This window comes from Zootoca vivipara, chromosome 5, assembly GCF_965207765.1.
Source record: "Zootoca vivipara chromosome 5, rZooViv2.hap1.1, whole genome shotgun sequence".
Taxonomy (NCBI): Eukaryota; Metazoa; Chordata; class Lepidosauria; order Squamata; family Lacertidae; genus Zootoca; species Zootoca vivipara.
The window spans coordinates 76088612-76108002 of NC_142588.1; the positions used below are offsets into that span (position 1 = coordinate 76088612).

General features: G+C 42.7%; 1 protein-coding gene across 1 annotated transcript in view; it reads left to right on the forward strand.

The window, feature by feature from the left end:
* LOC118093931 (vomeronasal type-2 receptor 1-like) overlaps positions 1-19391 on the forward strand; it is a 32207-nt gene that overhangs the window by 5049 nt on the left and 7767 nt on the right. The window contains exons 2-4 of the mRNA XM_035133785.3: positions 5809-6100; positions 9236-10108; positions 15773-16000. Of these exons, the coding sequence (XP_034989676.3) occupies positions 5809-6100; positions 9236-10108; positions 15773-16000 (1393 nt within the window). The remainder of the gene's footprint in view (positions 1-5808; positions 6101-9235; positions 10109-15772; positions 16001-19391) is intronic.

A 19391-nucleotide genomic window follows, 5' to 3' on the forward strand; every position in this document is an offset into this window, starting at 1 on the left:
ACTACCCTTCATCTGAAGATCTCAGGGCAGTTCACAAGATAAAAACACAAAATAAAAACACAAAATAAATACAGTGGTAACGAAGAGTCGGGCATGACTAAACGACTAAACAACAAACATCTTGGTTCTCAAACCTAATCCATTCCGGGAGTCCGTTCCACTCCTGAAACAGTTCAAAAACCAAGGTGTGGCTTCCAATTGGCTGCAGGAACTTCCTGCACTCAAGTGGAATTCGTGTCGGATGTTCGGCTTCCAAAAAACGTTTGCAGACCAGAACACATACTTCTGGGTTTGCAGCATTTGGGAGCCGATTTCTTCAACAACTAAGCCGTTCAAGAACCAAGGTACAACAAAAACAAAACAATACCTCCCCCCCCACATTTACCTATCCATCACGTTTATCTAGAATATGAACTGTATTTATTTATTTATTTATTGCCATGAGGTTCTCTAATTATGTGTGATGGAAAATGCTGTCTCTTAACCAAGTAAGCTATTTGTTGGAGAATAATAGATCAATTAGGGCAGGTGTGCACATTTGTGGCTCAGGATTTCTGGTTTGTTTGTTTTTTCTTCTGCTTGTGGCAAAAAGGGCAATCAATCAGATATTAACTCATTTCTTACAAGCACAATCTGCTAGCATCACTTACCTGGATAAAGTTGCCCCATGATCCTCTAATCCAGGGGTAGATGACCTAAGGCCCGGATGCGGCCCAATCACCTTCTCAATCTGCCTTCGTTCACCCCCCCCCCCAATATAGTCTGAAGGATGGTGGACTGGCCCACAGCTGAAAAGGTTCGCTGACCCCTGCTCTAATCAGAAGAGGGACTTAATCACAGAGGTGTAAAAGAAAATTCACAATGCCCTGGGGTCCAAGGCTATTTAGAGCTTTAACTTTCAGTAAACAGCAAAACTGATGCACCAAGCCAGCATTGGGATCAAATGCAGCCCAAGCAAGCCATACAAAATAAAATAAGTGATGGAAGTTATTTAGAACAGCCAGGGGGTAGTATCTTTGTTTGCTCTGGGTCTTGCTTCTCAGTTCTTTCTCAGTGCCATAGAACTATACAGTGGTAGCTCGGTTTACGAACTTAATCCATTCCGGAAGTCCGTTCTTAAACTAAAACCATTCTTAAACCGAGGCGCGCTTTCCCTAATGAGGCCTCCCATTGCTGGTGCCCTTCCACCGTTCGGATTCCGTTCTTAGACCGAGGTAAAGTTCTCAAACCAAGATACTATTTCCGGTTTTGCGGAGTTTGTAAACCAAATCATTCTAAAACCGGACTGTTCTTAAACCGAGGTACCACTGTAGATTCATTGAATTGTAGAGTTAGAAAGGAACCATGAGGGTCATCTAGGCCAACTCTCTCTTTTGCCCAACATGGGGCTTGAATCCACAACCCTGAGATTCCACCTGTGCTGGGTAGAAGAGTTCTGTCTCTGTCTCTTTTTTTCATATGCATATTTTTGCATAACGATTTTCACTATGCAATGAATTTTTTGGCACGCTGTTCTCAAATGTTACTCCTATACAGGACTTTACTGGAGAACAGCATTGCAAAATTCGGGGAATTGAATAATAGTTGTGTTTTGGTATGAATATTGTTTCGGAAAGCACGAATTTGTTAGGTTCACATTAAATTTCTCCTTCACCCCACTGCCACAATGGCTGGTACCGGGGGAAGGAGTTCCTGCAAAAATGTGGACACCCTCCTTTTAGTAGCCAGCATTTGCTTAGCTTTGCAAACTGAGTTTCCGCACCAGCCCAGCCCTCCTGGTGCCAATGGATTTCTGAGCAGCTGTTTCAAATAAGGCTCATTTAATTAATTGTAATTAGTCCCATGAGGGGATGGATTAGAAGGTAGAGATACGGCATTGAAAAATAGTTGCAAGAAAAACAGTGACATTAGAAATATTAAGGGAAGCTTTTAAACTTCACGCGCCCTTTGTGGGGAGTGAATTGGTGTGTGTGTATCTCAAGATCTGCAGTGCATGTGAGAGAAGATATTGGCAGGGGAGTTGTACAGGCAATGCTACTTTCCCCCACCTGCTCTATAGTTAACACACACACACACACACACGTTTTCAGGGAAAACACAAATAATATGTTTTCAGTGAAAAAATAATGTGAAAGAAAGGAAATAACCAAAACAAGAGTGTATAAGTACTTACTGTAAGTGATACAATTAAACCAATAAATGTTCTTCTTTTCTGAGGCTGGCAAGCTTTATTTTCCACCAATCCTTTGAGACTTAATTGGGGAAAGTATTCCTCTCTCTCTCTCTCTCTCGTTTCTGTTGTTCCAGGGTGTATGCTGGCAAGTGACAAAAGAATTCACTGTGGTTTCTGTAACAATAAAGTATCTGGCATCAATGATTGTTAGGAATTGCAGCCATCTCAATGGGAGTAATACCACGTACCAGAATGCATTGCCAGATTGTGGTGTATGCACTCTGAATACAAAGCAGGGATATAGCTGACCTTTCTACCAACTGCTATGTAAACTGGAAGAGAGTCGTAGGTTCGCTTCTTGCTCTCTTCTGGGAATTCTTTAGCTGCTAATCAATAGGTAGAGGGTATTTAAACAGTACTATTATGGAAGCCTTAGCACAGGGATAGACAGGGAGACACCAGCCCTATGGGATCTATGGATGGTATTTGGCTATGTTTTAATCAGAATTCTAAGGTTCACCCGCCAGAACCAGGTTGAAACAGTGGTTCAGTCTGATGAACTTACCGGTACTTATATTCAAGCTCAGGAATTTGTGATAGTCATTCCTAGAATCAAACACAAACTCCTGTCACATAAAAACCCACTCCTTGTTTCCTTCCAAGCATTTTTTTAAAGGGCTCCAGGGAAGGGCCCTAGATCAGTGGCAGAGGAACTGCTTTGCTTTCAGAAAGTCCCATGTTCTCCTAATTTTGCATGCAGTTCTGCCTACTATACATATATTTGCCAGATCCCATCAATATAATATATTTCTACTAACATACACATTTTTATGCATACATCCTCCTAATACAGTATGTGCATTTTCATACCTACTGTTTTGTTGGCGTACCACACCCCAAAATTTAGTAGGGTGTGAAACACAGGATAGCTGTGCTTCAGTACACATAATATTTTGGGAATCGCAAATTAGATAGGTTCACATTAAAATACAAAACTGAATTTCTCCTCCATCCCTAGACCTGACACATCTCACTTGGCAAGACATACTACATCTCAAAGTATTGGTATTCCAAGATTACATGGAGATCTGTCGGTAGAGCATGAGACTCTTAATCTCAGGATCATGGGCCCACATAGGGCAAAAGATTCTGGCATTGCAAGGGGTTTGCCTAGATGACCCTCATGGTCCCTTCCCACTCTACAATTCTGTTATTTATTCAGTAGTCTGTGTTTGCCTGAACTTGAGTCTGGACTAACGATTCTGAGCCCCTGTGTTCTGATTCAATACATGATATCCAATCACAGAACATTATAGGATTTGGGCCAGTTTAGACAGCCAATCACGTTGAGAGTGGGAGTGGCCCAGGCTTCCAGAAATGTATATAAGCAGTTGCTTTGCCTCGTGGTCCCGTTCTGTTAGTTCAATAAAGGTTCTTGCTGTTATCACTGTGTTTTGCTTTGTGGGAGCCCACCTACACTTCAAATTCTATGCTTCTATAAATGAAACAGGGAGGTAAAATCGATCCGGATGATCTCCTTCACCCCTTTAGGCCACATTCGCAGAGTGGTGTAACAATAAATCCCTCTTCCCAGGGAGCTCTGGGAATTGCAACTCTTTGAGGTGAATGGGGATCTCATAAAAACTCTCAGCACCCTTAACAAACTTCAGCACCCAGGATCCTTTTGTGGAAGCTTTGACTGTTTATCATCAAATTTATGGTGTGAATGTGACTCTGGTGTATGAGAACTGTGTTGCAAAGACTCTAATAATCCCCTCCTTCTATTACAGCCTGAAAGCCTCTTAACGCAAGGCCTGGTGAATAATGGAAGCATTACATTTTCCCCAAGTTTCCCCAAATGATGTCAATCTAGAGAGTTGGAGGGTGATAAAGGAAGTGTTTTGTTGTTGTTGTTGTTGTTGTTGTTGTTGTTGTTGTTGTTGTTGTTGTTGTTGTTTTTACTCTTGACCCTGAACAAGTCATACTGTTTCAAAAACTAGAAATAATACATCCACCAACAAAAAACAGAAACCATCCTTTATAAGCTTGCAGAGGGTTCAAGCAAAAGCCCATCAGGCACAGGAAGAAAAAACACATGCAGTTGAGGATGCAGCTGTGATCAAATGGAAAACTCTGCCAGTTTCTTCTCTTTCACATTAGGGCAGTGTATTTGCTTATACAAGTGGTTCCCAAAGTGGGCTGACTACCAGATTCTGAAAAGCTGGTATTGCTGGACCAAGTTCATCAATGTTATTGAATTAATTAAACTCAATACTTTTCATTGGAATAAATGTGCAACTAATGGTTATTATTGTTGGAATATTATTATGTTATTATCTTCCTTAGTGGGTTGTGCAAACTGCTATTCAGAATAATGCTTTCTATAGGCTGGGGGGCACTGGGGATGAATTTATGGAACCAAGGAGACAGTGCCCCCCCAAATTTTGGAAAGAATTGCACTATACCTTTAAAGCACATTCAGAGCACATTCTTTCTCTCAAAGAATTCTGGTAACTGTAGTTTGTTAAGGGTTAGGGAATTGTAACTAGGGTGGGGTTAAACTACAGTGCCCAGAATTCTCTGAGAGAGAGAACAGGCTATGAATAGGCTTTAAAGGTGTAGTGTACACAGCTCGTTCCCCATCCTTGTTCATCTTGTCTATAGTCAGATGTCACAATACAACAACAACAGATATCATGCTTCAATGCAATCTAGGTGACTGTTCTTGTGTTGCTGTACATCAAATGTTTTCAAAAATGCCACGTAAGAAATCACCTCAAGTCATTTTCATATGGTACTTATTGCTTGGGGCTATGATCATGTAATAAATTTTCTGATCATGCAAACAGTCCCAAAAACCTCTGTCTATGGCATAGACTCTATGCACCAGCATGAAGAAACCTAAAGATGCAGTTGAGAGCTGGTATAATGTAGTGGTTAGAACTATGCATGAACAAGGCCTTAATGGTTAAAGTCTCGCCTCAGCACACATCTGCAACATGGAGCAGTAGTATTTGCCTTACTTTACTACATGCTGAGAAATAGGACTATCATCTGGTTGAATGAATTTTAGTCGATTGGGTTTAGTTGATTAGATTTATGGAGTAGAGAAATCAGTGTATTTCACATTAATGCTCCCATTCTATAAAGATACTTTCTCTTAAATGAGTCGTCTTGATTTTGATGAAGTGAACTTCCAAGTAAGGATGCTGAGGATTTCAGCCTGGTTTTAAATGCCAGCATAGCAGGGATGGACTCCAACTTCCATCAGCCCTAGCCAGCTTGTCCAATGGCCTGAGATCTTGGGTATTGTAGTTCGACGACATCCTGAGGCCCACAGTTCCCCATCCCTGGAGCACATGATTCAGTGATTTGCTACAATTTGTTTGCGGAAAGTGCTTATCCTTGAAGTAACCATGGGGTTCAACAATGGGAGTGGGCAATTACTTGGGGGAGGGGAGGCTTCTTCCGCCTCACCCCATTCTGGCCCCATCTGTGGAGGTTGCTTCTTCTACAGCAGGTCTCACCAGTATGAACAACCTCTGGTGAATGCGGAGGATGCAGCTTTTCTTTTAGTGTTCTTTTTCTTCTTTTAGAGAAAGTCCTGCATGCGTTCATATTCTTCTTCTCTGCAGGTTTAATTTCCGGGGTTACCGCTGGGTCAAAGCCATGATACACGCCATAAACGTCATAAACAAGGACGAGGATCTTCTGCCAGGCATAAAACTGGGTTACCAGATCTACGACACATGCTATACAATGTCCAAGACGGTTGAGAACTCCTTGGCTTTCCTCACCGGGCAGAATGAAACAACCCCTGTGTTCCGTTGCAGCACCGGTGCTCCTCTAGCAGCAGTCGTTGGAGCTGGTGGATCAACTCTTTCCATTGCATCCTCGAGAATCCTTGGGCTTTACTATTTCCCTCAGGTATCGTGAATCCTGGAAAGCACGGAATGCCACCCTCTAGGCCTCTATACCTGGCACTTGGGACACTCTCCAGGCCACACCCCTTTCCCCAGGCCACACCCACCACTGGCTTTGCTTCTTACCTTCCTTGCGTGTTCTGCCTGGCTGGACTGTGCCCTTGAACTCTGGCCATGCTTCTTGCTTGTCTGATGGAGCACAGAGAGGGATGTGTGAGTGTGTAGAAACTAGCCTATTGTACCAAGGTAAAAATTGTATTTGTTGCTCCACTGCCTGTGGCCTGTGGCCCTGCCCAACGTGTGGCCCCTGGAAGGTTGTGCAGAAGGAAATGTGGCTCTCAGGGTGAAAACTGTTCTTTCCCGCCACTATAAAGCTTTTACTGTAAGAAACCAACCGAAGGTCCTCTTCTGATATCAGAAGGACATGTTGTAGGGAAGGGGAAATTATGGCCTTCCAGGATTCCAATGCCCATCAGCCCCAGTTAGCATGGTTGATGGTAAGGGATGTTGGGAGTTTGAGTCCAACAACATCTGGAAGGCCACAATCCCCCAATCCTTCATATACAGAAGGCATGGGCAGCAGAGCCAGGAATGGAGTCTTTATTCTCCAGAACAAACCACATTCCCTCTCTCTGTGGAAGTTTTGAAAGGGGTTATATGGAAAATAGCAATGTATTAGAACTGCCAGCGAGTCCTGCCTCTCCAGCTTCTTTACCTTGCCTTCCATTCTAGCTCATTGGTCCACTTCTCTAAATTGCCCCATGGCTGAGCCTTGGCTTGAGGGTGAATGGGTTGGTCAGTTCTCAACCCATGTGGCAACAGTCTGCACAATGCATTCTGCAAGGAATGGGGTGGCAGATTTTTGCAATTCGACATACTGAGCAAAGTGCGCACAAATACTATGAAATATGAGTCAGTACATTCTGAGCTTGAGTTACAAAAATCATGACTACTAAACAAACAGGTACACAGGAGCAAGTCTCACCCCTTTACAAAACAGTTGAAGTAATGCTTTCTTCTTTTGAGTTCTAATTTGCTTTGCTATTATGAACTGTTTTGTGGAAAAATCTCTTTTGCAGGCCTGAGCTGTGGCCCACTTGACCTTCTTCCTGCAACTGTTGTATCATTTTCCTTCACATTTTCCTCTTTTTTTGCATTTCTTATACACGCCCTTCTTAAATCTCATCTCATCTGTAAGCGCTTTATGCAGCCACATTGGTTTCTTTAGGTGCCTCCCACTTCAATTTCTTGTTGGAACCATCTGTATTTGTGCCTTCAGTAGAAAGTTTAAGAAAATCCCATCCATCTTGGACTCCCCTCTCTTTGAGTATTTCTGACCATGGAATCTCACCCAGTATTTCCTTAAGCTGTTTGAAACCAGCCTTCTTAAAGTCCAGAGTGCATGTGTGACTACACTCATCTTTCCCTTGCCTGTGTACAATGAAACCCAGGAGGACATGATCACTTCCTCCCAAGGTTACCAGTACTTTCACTTTGTCGATCAGTTCCTCCCTGTTGGTGAGGACCAGACCCAAGATACAGTAGATGATCCTCTTGTTGCTCCTTCCACCTTCTGGGAAATGAAATTGTCAGTGAGGCAATAGAGGAATTTGTTGGACCTTACATTCTTGGCAGAGTTTGAGTTTCAATATATATTGGAGTAGTTGAAGTCTCCCATAAATAGTATATCCCTCCTTTTGAAGATTCGGTAGTCTGCCCTAGGAAGGCATCATCCAAGTCTTCACTCTGACTTGGAGGTCTGTATCAGACACCCACAGTAAGTTCACTGTTGTTTCTCTCTCCTACAATTTTTGCCCATATACTCTCAATCTGCTTTTCAAGCTCCAGGTCATAGATCTCTTCACAAATGTACACATTCTTTAAATATAATACTCCTTGTCTCTTCCTGTTTGGCCTATTCCTTTTGAACAGGTTATACCCCTCAATTTCTACATTCCAGTCATGAGTCTTATCCTACCAGGTTTTACCGGTAGTAATGCCTGTTAAGTCATATTTGCCATCCTGTATTAAGATTAAAATTTGTCTTGCTTGTTTCCCATACTCTGTGCATTAGTATTGGGACAATTGAAACCATGAGTCATTCCTTTGAGCTACTTCCCTTCTTGTAGTTTCTTGCCCTTCAGAAGGTTTATATAGCACCACTTCAGTTTCCTGTGCATCAAAGCTATTATCCCCTGTACCAGGAGTTCCCCTGTCGTCTGTAATTGTGAACATAAAGTCAGAAAATATTAGTTCCAGGGATCAAAGTCAGGTTGGAGCACTGGTGAAGATTTCATAAAGAGGTACAAGGCCAACTTTTGGAAGTAGGACCTGGTTAAGATAACTCTGGAGGCAGCGTCGATTACAGGCAAGGATCTGAATCAAAGTGTCTGTCTAAAGCAGGCATGTCAAACATGCGGCCCTCCAGATGTTTTGGCCTACAACTCCCATGATCCCTAGCTAGCAGGACCAGTGGTTGGGGAAGATGGGAATTGTAGTCCAAAACATCTGGAGGGCCGCAGGTTTGACATGCCTGGTCTAAAGGAAGCTAGATGGCATCATGACAGATCCTAGTAAAATCAGTCTTCTTCTTCTGTCTATACGCCTTCCTTTCAACAAGAACCAGCTACCTGAAGTGTGGGATTATTCCCCATCACCCTTCTGTTTCTTTGGCCCTTCTTTGGCTCAAGCAGTTTGTCTTCCCAGTGCCCTCCTAGACTTAGATAATACATGTATGTTAGTTTCCCTCACCCTTGCCTGCCTCTTACTGACCTTTCTGCTGCTCCTTAAGTTCCTGGTCCTTAGCCACTTGGTCATAGAAAGAGAACACTATTTGTCCATTTAGATTAGTGTTGTCTACTCTGACTGGCAATGATACTCCAGGGTCTAAGTCAGGGGTATTTCCCATAATCTGCTACCTGATGTCCTTTGAACTGGAGATGACATGAACTGCACTTGACATGTCTTGCATGCAAATCACATTCTACTAATGAACTGTAGTCCCTCCTGTTTGCCTCCATTACTCTCAGTCAACAGAGTAGTAGTAACTCTGTCCAGTAGTAGCAAACGGCTGAGAGAAATCAATAGTGCACGGGACAGCAACATTTGCCTCAACCTTGCTTGTTTTTCTCTCTTTCAGGTTGGCTACGCCTCCTCTTCTTTGCTTCTCTCTGATAAGTACCAGTTCCCTACCTATCTCCGCACTATTCCAAGCGATGCTGTACAGTCTCAAGGAATGGCAGACTTAGTTCACCATTTTGGTTGGAGATGGATAGGCACAATAGCAGCCGATGATGATTATGGCAAATATGGTGTCAAAGCCTTTAAAGAAAAAGTGGAAAACACCTATACCTGTATTGCTTTCTCAGAAACAATCCCCAAAATTTACTCCAGGGAAAAGATAAAATCGGTTGTCGAAATTGTAAAGAACAGCACTGCTACGGTAATTGTGGTCTACTCGTCTGATATCGACTTCCATCCTTTACTGGAAGAGATGATAATTAGCAACATCAGTAGTATAACCTGGATAGCAAGTGAAGCATGGGTCACATCAGCCTTAATCGCTAGGCCTGAATATTTCCCTCTCCTTGGTGGGGCTATTGGTTTTGGTGTACGAAAGGGTGACATACCAGGCCTCAAAGAATTTCTTCTCGACGTACGTCCAGGTGAAGATCCTGAGGATGACATGGCAATTGAATTTTGGCAGTCTGCATTCAACTGCACTTGGCCGAATGCCAACATATCATACAATACAGACAACAGAAAAAATGTAACTGGCCACGAGAACATAGTAAATTTTGCTTCGGATACTTTGTGCACAGGAAAGGAGAATCTTGCAGAACTTAACAATACCTACCTGGATGTTTCAGAACTTAGGATAACTTATAATGTCTACAAGGCTGTATATGCTGTTGCTCATGGCCTTGAGAAATTACGCACCTGTGAAGATGGACATGGACCATTTCAATCCGGCAGTTACTGTGCCAAGATAGACGAGTTTGAGCCCTGGCAGGTAGGCACCAATTTAGGAGTAATGGCAGATCTTATATATTGCAAAAGGGTGTGGAATTTGTGTGTGTGTAAGGATAAGGAGTTGTGAACATCAAAACTGTTATGGATGTATGGTAAGATGTGTCCACTAGAGCATTTTGCTCATCTTCCACCTCCATCCTGCTGTAGTCCTACCGTCCCCACAGTGTTTCAACTCACAAGTAAGCATTCCTCCAGGGCACCTGTGTCCGAGACCCTGTATAACAGGACTGAGCTATGAATAGCGTAGTTCCCAGTTCAACTCTAGCCTACACCATGAACCAAGCAGGTGGTATTGGCCACCAGCTCCCCATTTGTAGCATGGGGATAATAGTACCAGCACTACATAACTTCTTTCCCCCCTTCTCTCCCTAGTTTATCAATTTCTTTCAAACATATAACAACAACATACACATACATAATAGCATAATTCATCCTAACCCAGAAGCTGGTGTTTAACCAATACATACAAAAGATCAATCAAATAACATAAGTTATTATTCCCAGACTACAATTCATACAGAAGCTGATAAACAGTTTAAGTTAACCAAAAATTTTTATAATGTGATGGGCATTTATGATATATGTTTTTAGCCATACAGTGGTACCTCTACTTACGAATAACTCTACTTACGAATGTTTCTACTTACGAATGGAGCTCTGTCCGCCATCTTGGATGCGGTTTAGATAGGATTTTTTCTACTTATGAATTTTTAGATAGGGTTGCTTCTACTTACAAATTTTTTCTCCCAATGCATTCCTATGGGATTCGACTTAATTTTTTTTTCAACTTACGAATGTGCATTTGGAACGCATTAAATTCATAAGTAGAGGTACCACTGTATACGTAATAAAACTGTACCATTCAATCCCCATTCGTGCTTCAGGCCTTGTGCAAATTTTATTTTATTGTTTAATTTCCCCACAAGTGCTATTCACCATACTTTGTTGTACCAATTTGTCCATGAAGCACCCCCTTAAATTCTTCTGGTATCTCATTATTATGCGCCTGACTGCTAGTAGAAAATAACTGATTAAAGATTTAGACTGTAAGTTAATATTGTCTCGCTTGAAAAAATTGAGAAGAACCAGCTCTGAACATTAAGATACATTTTGTCCAGTAATTGCTTTTATTTGGACAAATATTTTCTCCCAGAACTGAGCCACATTCCCATATGTCCACCACTGTTGTAAGTTTTGCTAAGATAATATAAATGTATTACATTCTTTTAGGTCCTCAGAAGGTCTGTGGTTCGAATCCCCGCGATGGGGTGAGCTCCCGTTGCTCGGTCCCAGCTCCTGCCAACCTAGCAGTTTGAAAGCATGTTAAAGTGCAAGTATATAAATAGGTACCACTACAGTGGGAAGGTAAACGCCATTTCCGTGTGCTGCTCTGGTTTTCCATAAGCGGCTTTGTCATACTGGCCACATGACCTGGAAGCTGTATGCCGGCTCCCTCAGCCAATAACGCAAGATGAGCGCCGCAACCCAGAGTCGGTTGCGACTGGACCTAATGGTCAGGGGTCCCTTTACCAATATAATGCACCCCTCTTTTGACCCCCATTGTCTTTGGGCCAACCTTACAATTCACCCCCCCCCCCCAGTTTTCCAAAGTTGACCCACTGACAGCTACTGTTTGAATGAATTGATGTATGCCTTTGGACTTGCTGCAGTTAAAACAATGAAAACTCTTGTAGCACATTAAATTATTACAGCATAAGCTTTTGTAGACTACAGTCCACTAAGCATGAAGTATTATCCTGAGTTACAGATAGGTACACAGACACCCACACCCACACCCACCCACACATGGTCAGAAGGAAATAAATGCAGAAAAATGCAGGCAGCATTATTAACTGTGGCCATTCATGAAAAGCAGTTGTTGATGATACAGACATTCTAGCACCAGGAAACCAATGGACACATGCCGCGTGAGAAATCTCACTGAATTTTGCATCCCTCCACTCAAATCCACATTGGACTCATAGGTTGTGACTTCCCTCAAATGCTATTGTAGGGATAGATGTTCCCAGGTGCCTCATATAGTAAGCTGCTGTTCTTTAAGAATAAATAAACTCTCTTAGCTGGTATTGCAAGCCCCATCCTTCCTGAAATCTGGACCCCCTTCAGGCAAGCAAAGAGGCAACAGAATTGACACACCTTTAACAGTCCACTCAGTAGTGCACTGCCAGGCAAATAAAAACTGTTGCGGATACAGGAGAATCAAAATCCTCCATATAAGATGTTCTGCATGACAAAAGAGAATGGTTGCATTCTCCATATTTCCATAGCAGTTTGTATTTTTTTAAAGTCCTCGTGAAAATTCACCAGCATTTTATTGTGAATTTCTCCTAATATACACATTCATGCAAAGCAATTTTTGCAAATGTAAATTTTTAAGAGATGCATTCTAATGGACACTGTACAATATACATTTTTGTACATTTTGCACATTTTTGTACATATTACTTGGCTGGAGAATTCATTGTGAAATTCAGAGAAATGCAAATTTCAAAAGAGGGCTGTGTTTCAGTTTGGGTACTGTTTCATAAAGTGCAAATTAGGTAGGTTCACTTTTAATTGTAAACTGAATAGAATATATCCCTCATCTCTACATACATACATACATACATACATACATACATACATACATACATACATATGCACACACACAATCACATGCACAAAGCCATTTCCCATGAAAACAAAGCGTGGTCTTTAGAACAGACCCCAGAATCCTTTGCAGAAATTTAATAGATCTCAGACATTTCTACAAAGACAAGATGTGGCATTAAAAGGTTTGTCGAAACTAAACCCAATAAGAAAGCAAGCAAGTTATATTGCCTGGGACATAGAAGATGTCATTTTAAGGATTGTATTCAAGTAAAGTGTCCCATTTGCACAATGACTTAATGGCTCAGCAACAAACAAGGGTGCAGACTTGCCCCCCATTGTGGGGGCATGTCACATGGCACAACACGTGATGTGTCCCACCCCTACCTAGTGGGCTGGGTCACAAGGTCACCCTGCCGCTGTGATGCTGGCGCTTGTGTGCTGGGTGGGGAATGCGAAGCACAGAGCTAGGCTCTGCGCTCAGCTTCCTCTTGCCCATGTGACATTAGCAGGAAGGTGCAGGTGGAGCAGGGCCTCTGGGCTCCACCTTCTGCCTCCTCCTCCCCATGCGACATCAGTGGGGAAGAGGAGTGGGGTCACAGGATTTTGGGGGAGCCCAGCTCCCTCCTTGAAAAGTGGGAGGGCTGAAGACCCCTCAGCCCCCACCACCTGGCGCACCTGGCAAAAAAGCTTCCCCTACCACTTCCCTCCACCTCCCAAATCTGCTCTGGGGCTTCCCTGAACCTTCTAGAGCAGATTGGAGAGGGTGCATGGAGAGAGGAGAGGGAAGGGAAGACCCATTTTGCAAACAAAAGTCCTTGTGCAAATGGGGCGACTTCCTTGGACTTAAGTTTGCCTGTGTATTGAAAGTCCTTTATAAACAGAAGGGCCCAAAAATCAGATCAGAAGGATACAATAGTACATCTTTGGCATTTCCAAAAGCTGGGGCAATCGCTGAGAAAGCCCCATAGGGAAGGAACCTGGAGCAGGATTCTCAAAGATGACCTTACCATATGGGAAAAGGTGCTTTCTGTCAGTCTTTGGCCATGGAGGGGTTTAAAACAGGAACCTCAGTGCTGAAATGGCCACCAACAGGCAAGCTGTGCCACCCTGCCCTAGCTTCAGGTCCCAGCGTGTTTTCAAGAGCAACTCCCATGGAGTGCCACCACAGTAGCTAATCCTTGAGGTTGCAAATAGTTAACGAACTATTTATAGAGGGACATAGTCAATAGACTTTTGATTACAGGTAGGTAGCCGTGTTGGTCTGAGTCGAAGCAAAATAAAAAAATTCCTTCAGTAGCACCTTAAAGACCAACTAAGTTTATATTTTGGTATGAGCTTTCGTGTGCATGCACACTTCTTCAGATACACTAGAAACAGAAGTGTCAGACCCTATATATATACAGAGGGTGGTGGGGGTGGGTGGGAATGGGAGATGGGCTGATGGGAGTGGTAAACCTGTAGATGGGTGTTAATGGCTGCTGATGGCTGCAATTAGTCCTGGGCTGAGGTGCTAAAGAAAGCTTGATCATGCATAATGAGATAAGAATCCGATACTTTTGATTGACGGAATTTGTGTGGAGAGGGTAACAACGTTTAGATTTCTCGGCATTGAGCTACAGGAGGGTCTGTCCTGAAGTGTTAATATAAGGGGGCTTGTGAAGAAGGTGCAGCAGAGACTGTATTTTTTGAGAATTTTAAGAAAAAAACCATCTTCCACAAAAGCTGCTGCTTGCCTTCTATCACTGTGCCATACAGAGCGTGCTCACGTACGGTTTATGTGTGTGGTACAGAAGCTGTACTTCTCAGGACAGAGCAGGGCTGTGTAGAATTATTAAAACAGCAGAGAGCATTATTGGCTGCTCACTCTCCACCTTAGAACAAATCTACACCACCAGGTGCCATAGAAAAGCTCTAGACCAGGCATCCCCGAACTTCGGCCCTCCAGATGTTTTGGACTACAATTCCCATCACCCCTGACCATTGGTCCTGTTAGCTAGGGATCATGGGAATTGTAGGCCAAAACATCTGGAGGGCCGCAGTTTGGGGATGCCTGCTCTAGACATCTCAAGAGATCCAACACACCCTGGTCACCATTTCTTTGAGCTCCTGCCATCGGGACGGAGATGTAGAACAATGCAGGCAAGAACAAGCCGTCTCAGGAACAGTTTCTTCTCTAGAGCGATTTTGGCTTTTAAATGGAAAGCCTGGACTTTGAAGTCATCTTTATTTTACTTGTTATTTTGTATTACATTTACTGTTTTTAATTAGGTTTTGTAATTTTGGATTATGCGGAATGCTTTATCTGAGTGGATGTAGCAACCGAGTAATTTCGTTGTTCCCGCAAGGGGACAATGGCAATAAAGATATCTTATCTTATCTTAAAAATGCCAGCTTTCTCTTCAACAGTAGCAACAGAACCAGGAGGATGTCCTGGTGCATCCCTGCTCTGGCAGGACAAATCATCCTGAAAAACTGTTGGCTCGCATAGTCTCGAAGACAAATACAGACAGAAAGCATTTAGTCAATGTTCTGCAAATATCCAAGAATGGAGAGGATCTCTTGAGAGTATGTGGCACCACAGTGCACATATGGAGGGGGGGGGGTGGCACTTCAATAGCCTGACCCAAAGTCAGGGATGGAAAACCAATACCTTCCTGATTTTTATATTTATTTACTGAAATTCCAAGCAGTTCAAGCCAGCAGGGTTGTGGCTAGGAATGATGGGAACTATTGTCCAGAAACTTCTTCTTTTTGGGGGGTGGGGGGTGGGGAGAGGGATGGTCACAGGCTCCCCACTTACTGTATATCCTAAACAGTAGAAGTTAGTACTATTATTTGAAACTGAGCCTGGGAATGAATTGGTAACCACAGGGCAACTGATTCGAACCCTACTCGCCCACCCATCCCACAGACACACATACCCAAGAATTCTGGCGCCTGGATTTTACAGAAGCTGAAGTGTCCAGCCTAGACAGTCGTCCAGCCTGGATGTAAGTTTGACGCATCCTTACTTTTGTCTCCTGATTCGTAGCTAATGTACTACATGAAGAATGAAATGCAATTTACGGTTCTTGGAGAGGACGTAGACATAGATCAAAAGGGAGACGTGTATACTTCATATGACATTCTAAACTGGCAGAAGGGTGAGAATGGCCAAGTTGCCTTTGTGCCTGTTGGAACATTTAACATGTCGGGGGAAACCGATATGGAATTTCATATCCAGAACGACTCAATATTTTGGAATAATCCAGCAGGAGCAGTAAGTGAATTGCATTTTCTATGCCTTCCTCTGGTTCAGTGATTTCCAAAATGGGTGGTGCCACCTCCAGGGTGGGGGTGGAATTACCCAAGAGGGGGTTGCTAAGAAGCAAGTGGGTGGCAGGGGGAAAGCTGGTATCAGTGGATGAAGTTCATCACTTTGGTTGAATTAATTAAGCTAAATAGTTTTAATTGGATTTCAAATATGTGAAATTAACTGTTACTGTTTTGAATTTTAATGTGTTATTATCTTCTTTATTGGGTCATACAAATCACTATTCTGAATAATGTTTTTTTATAGAGTAGGGGGCACTGGGAATGACCACATGGAACCAAAATAAAAAAATTCCTTCCAGCAGCACCTTAGAGACCAACTAGGTTTGTCATTGGTATGAGCTTTTGTGTGCATGCACACTTCTTCAGATACACTGAAACAGAAGTCACCAGACCCTTATATATATACTGAGAGGGTGGGGAGGGGTATTACTCAGAAGGGTGGTGGGAATGGGTGATTGGCTGATAGGTGTGGTAAACCTGCTGACGACTGTTAACGACTACAATTGGTCTTACAGGAAAAAGTAAGGGGTGAGATGGCTAAAGATAGCTTTATCATGTATAATGAGATAAGAATCCAATGTCTTTATTCAGACCAGGTCTCTCCATGGTTTTAAACTTGGTAATATGTTGCAGTTCAGCAACTTCTCTTTCCAGTCTATTTCTGAAATTATTTTGTAATATGGAACCAAGCAGGTCGTGGGCCATAAAAGTTTGTGGACCACTGTTCTAGTTTAACCATCCATGCTACTGCAACTCACACAAATTCCACAGGAATAATAATAATAATAATAATAATAATAATAATAATAATAATAAATTATGTGTACCCCATCCATCTGAGTATCCCCCCCCCAGCCACTCTGGGCACCTTCCAACAGAGTAGTAAATACACAATGAAACACCAAACATTAAAAGCTTCCCTAAACATGGCTGCCTTCGGATGTCTTCTAAAAGTCAGATAGTTGTTTATTTCCTTGACCATACTATTCTTATCAGTATGGTTCCATACTGTAGTTTATAGACTTTCCATATCTTCAGTGGTTTTCTCCTATTTCCTTCTAAGATTCACAACCCCGATGGACGTAAAGTGAATTTCAGAAGAATTTATATGATTTCCCTTGAGAGTCCATGTGGCAACTGGTGGGGTTTCCAACTGTCTTTTTTTGTTTGTTTGTAAAGTTTGTTTGTTATAATCAATCTGGCCGTTTCAGAAAGCAGTAGTAACCCTAATTTTAAAACAAGTCTAAGGGTTTCTCTTTGAGGAACGAGAATAAAAGGGGCTCAATCCTACCTAGTATGTACAATATTGGGTTTGGATCCAGGTTCACATCCCATGCTAGCCATGGGGCTCATTTGGTGGCTCATTTTCACTGCTGTTGCTGGAAATCCAGAGCCTAGCATTGCCCGTGAACTTTGCATGACAGCCAAAGTTGCATGTGCAACAGGGCCTGGCAGCTGGAAGTCCGTGAGCAAATTGTGTGAGGTTTTCAGAAAACCTGTGGCTGCCTCTGAGTTTCCTCCTCCAGGGGGCAAATAGCAGCTGGGGCCAGGATGTTCATTTGGAAAACAGCCTGGAGAAGAAGGGCAAACACCAGCATGCCATCACTATCCCTGTGTGATTCTCCCCACCCCCAGCTGCTATTTCAATCAAAAACAACCGCAGTAAATTCACCAACAGACCATCCATCACCAGTGTCACATCTATCTGTATCCCTTGATAAAACACACTTCGTTCTACTCTCAGTACTCCTCACATGCCCTTTCCTTCTAGATTAACACCACAGTGCTAAAGATTATGCTTTCCGGCTACTGTTTCAAAGCACAAGTGAGGAAGGGTAATATTAGGGCTTGTTCTTGTGGCATCTACAGCAACAAGGAGCCTGCAATGACTTGTCCTCTTGCCCTGGAAGATTTTGGCTACAAAAGACCCATAATGTCTCCTATGGAGACATAATGCCCTCTTTCCACACCTCCTTTGATTGGGCTTTTCAAGTATCTACACAAGCAACCACACACATTTTATTGGACGTACCATAGCTCAGTGGTAGAGCACCTGCTTTGCATGAAGAAGGTGTCAGGTTCAAGCCCTGATTTCAGTGTGGACAATGCTGCCAGTGTGAACAAAACTCCCCCTCCCTTCTTTGCATATATATATATGCACAGGTGGCGCTGTGGTTAAACCACTGAGCCTAGGGCTTGCTGATCAGAAGGTCAGCGGTTTGAATCCCTGTGACGGGGTGAGCTCCCATTGCTTGGTCCCAGCTCCTGCCAACCTAGCAGTTCGAAAGCACGTCAAAATGCAAGTAGATAAATAGGAACCGCTACAGCGGGAAGGTAAACGGTGTTTCCATGTGCTGCTCTGGTTTGCCAGAAGCGGCTTTGTCATGCTGGCCACATGACCTGGAAGCTATACGCCGGCTCCCTCGGCCAATAATGGGAGATGAGCGCGCAACCCCAGAGTTGGTCACAACTGGACCTAATGGTCAGGGGTCCCTTTACTTTCATATGTATGAATTTGTATGTTACATCACAAAATTAAAAAGAAAATATACTACCCATCTGTTAATAAAAATATGTTATATAAAAAGTAAAATGTTACTATGAAATAAATGTTACATATACATAAAATAAAGTTCTCCCATCCTTTAAGACTTCCGCCTCTCTCAGCGTGGGTCCTTCGTTTTCTCAACACCTGCATTTGTTATAACAATTGACTTAAGACATATTGCCTGTATTCTTTATACCATATTTTATTGCAAGAGTTCGTCAAAGCATGTTAAAGGTTTCATATGGGAACAATGTTCTATTAAGTATACTCTGTAATTATCCCCTTCTTTACTGAACTGTTGTGTTGTTTGGTTCCTAATTCTCCCTCTCAATTTTGCGAGTTCCACATATTCAAATATTTTCACCTGCCATTCTTTTTTTTTTGCCAGTGTGGAAAAAACTGAGTTTAGCTGAGCCAGTGGTTTGACTCAGTATTAGGGTTGCCATATTTTGAAGAGCAAAAAAGGGGACACTTTTGCCAACTTCTAGTTTTAACTATGGATCGCTTTGACAGCTCTCATCTTAAATACCCCTAACTATATGTAGGCTATAGAAGCTGTGATATATTGGTAGTAGCAATGTTCTAAACCAGGCATCCCCAAATTTCGGCCCTCCAGATGTTTTGGACCAGAATTCCCATCTTCCCCGACCACTGGTCCTGTTAGCTAGGGATCATGGGAGTTGTAGGCCGAAACATCCGGAGGGACGCAGTTTGGGGATTCCTGTTCTAAACGTTCAACAACCACAACATAATAATAATAATTATAATAATAACTAGCTGACCCGAC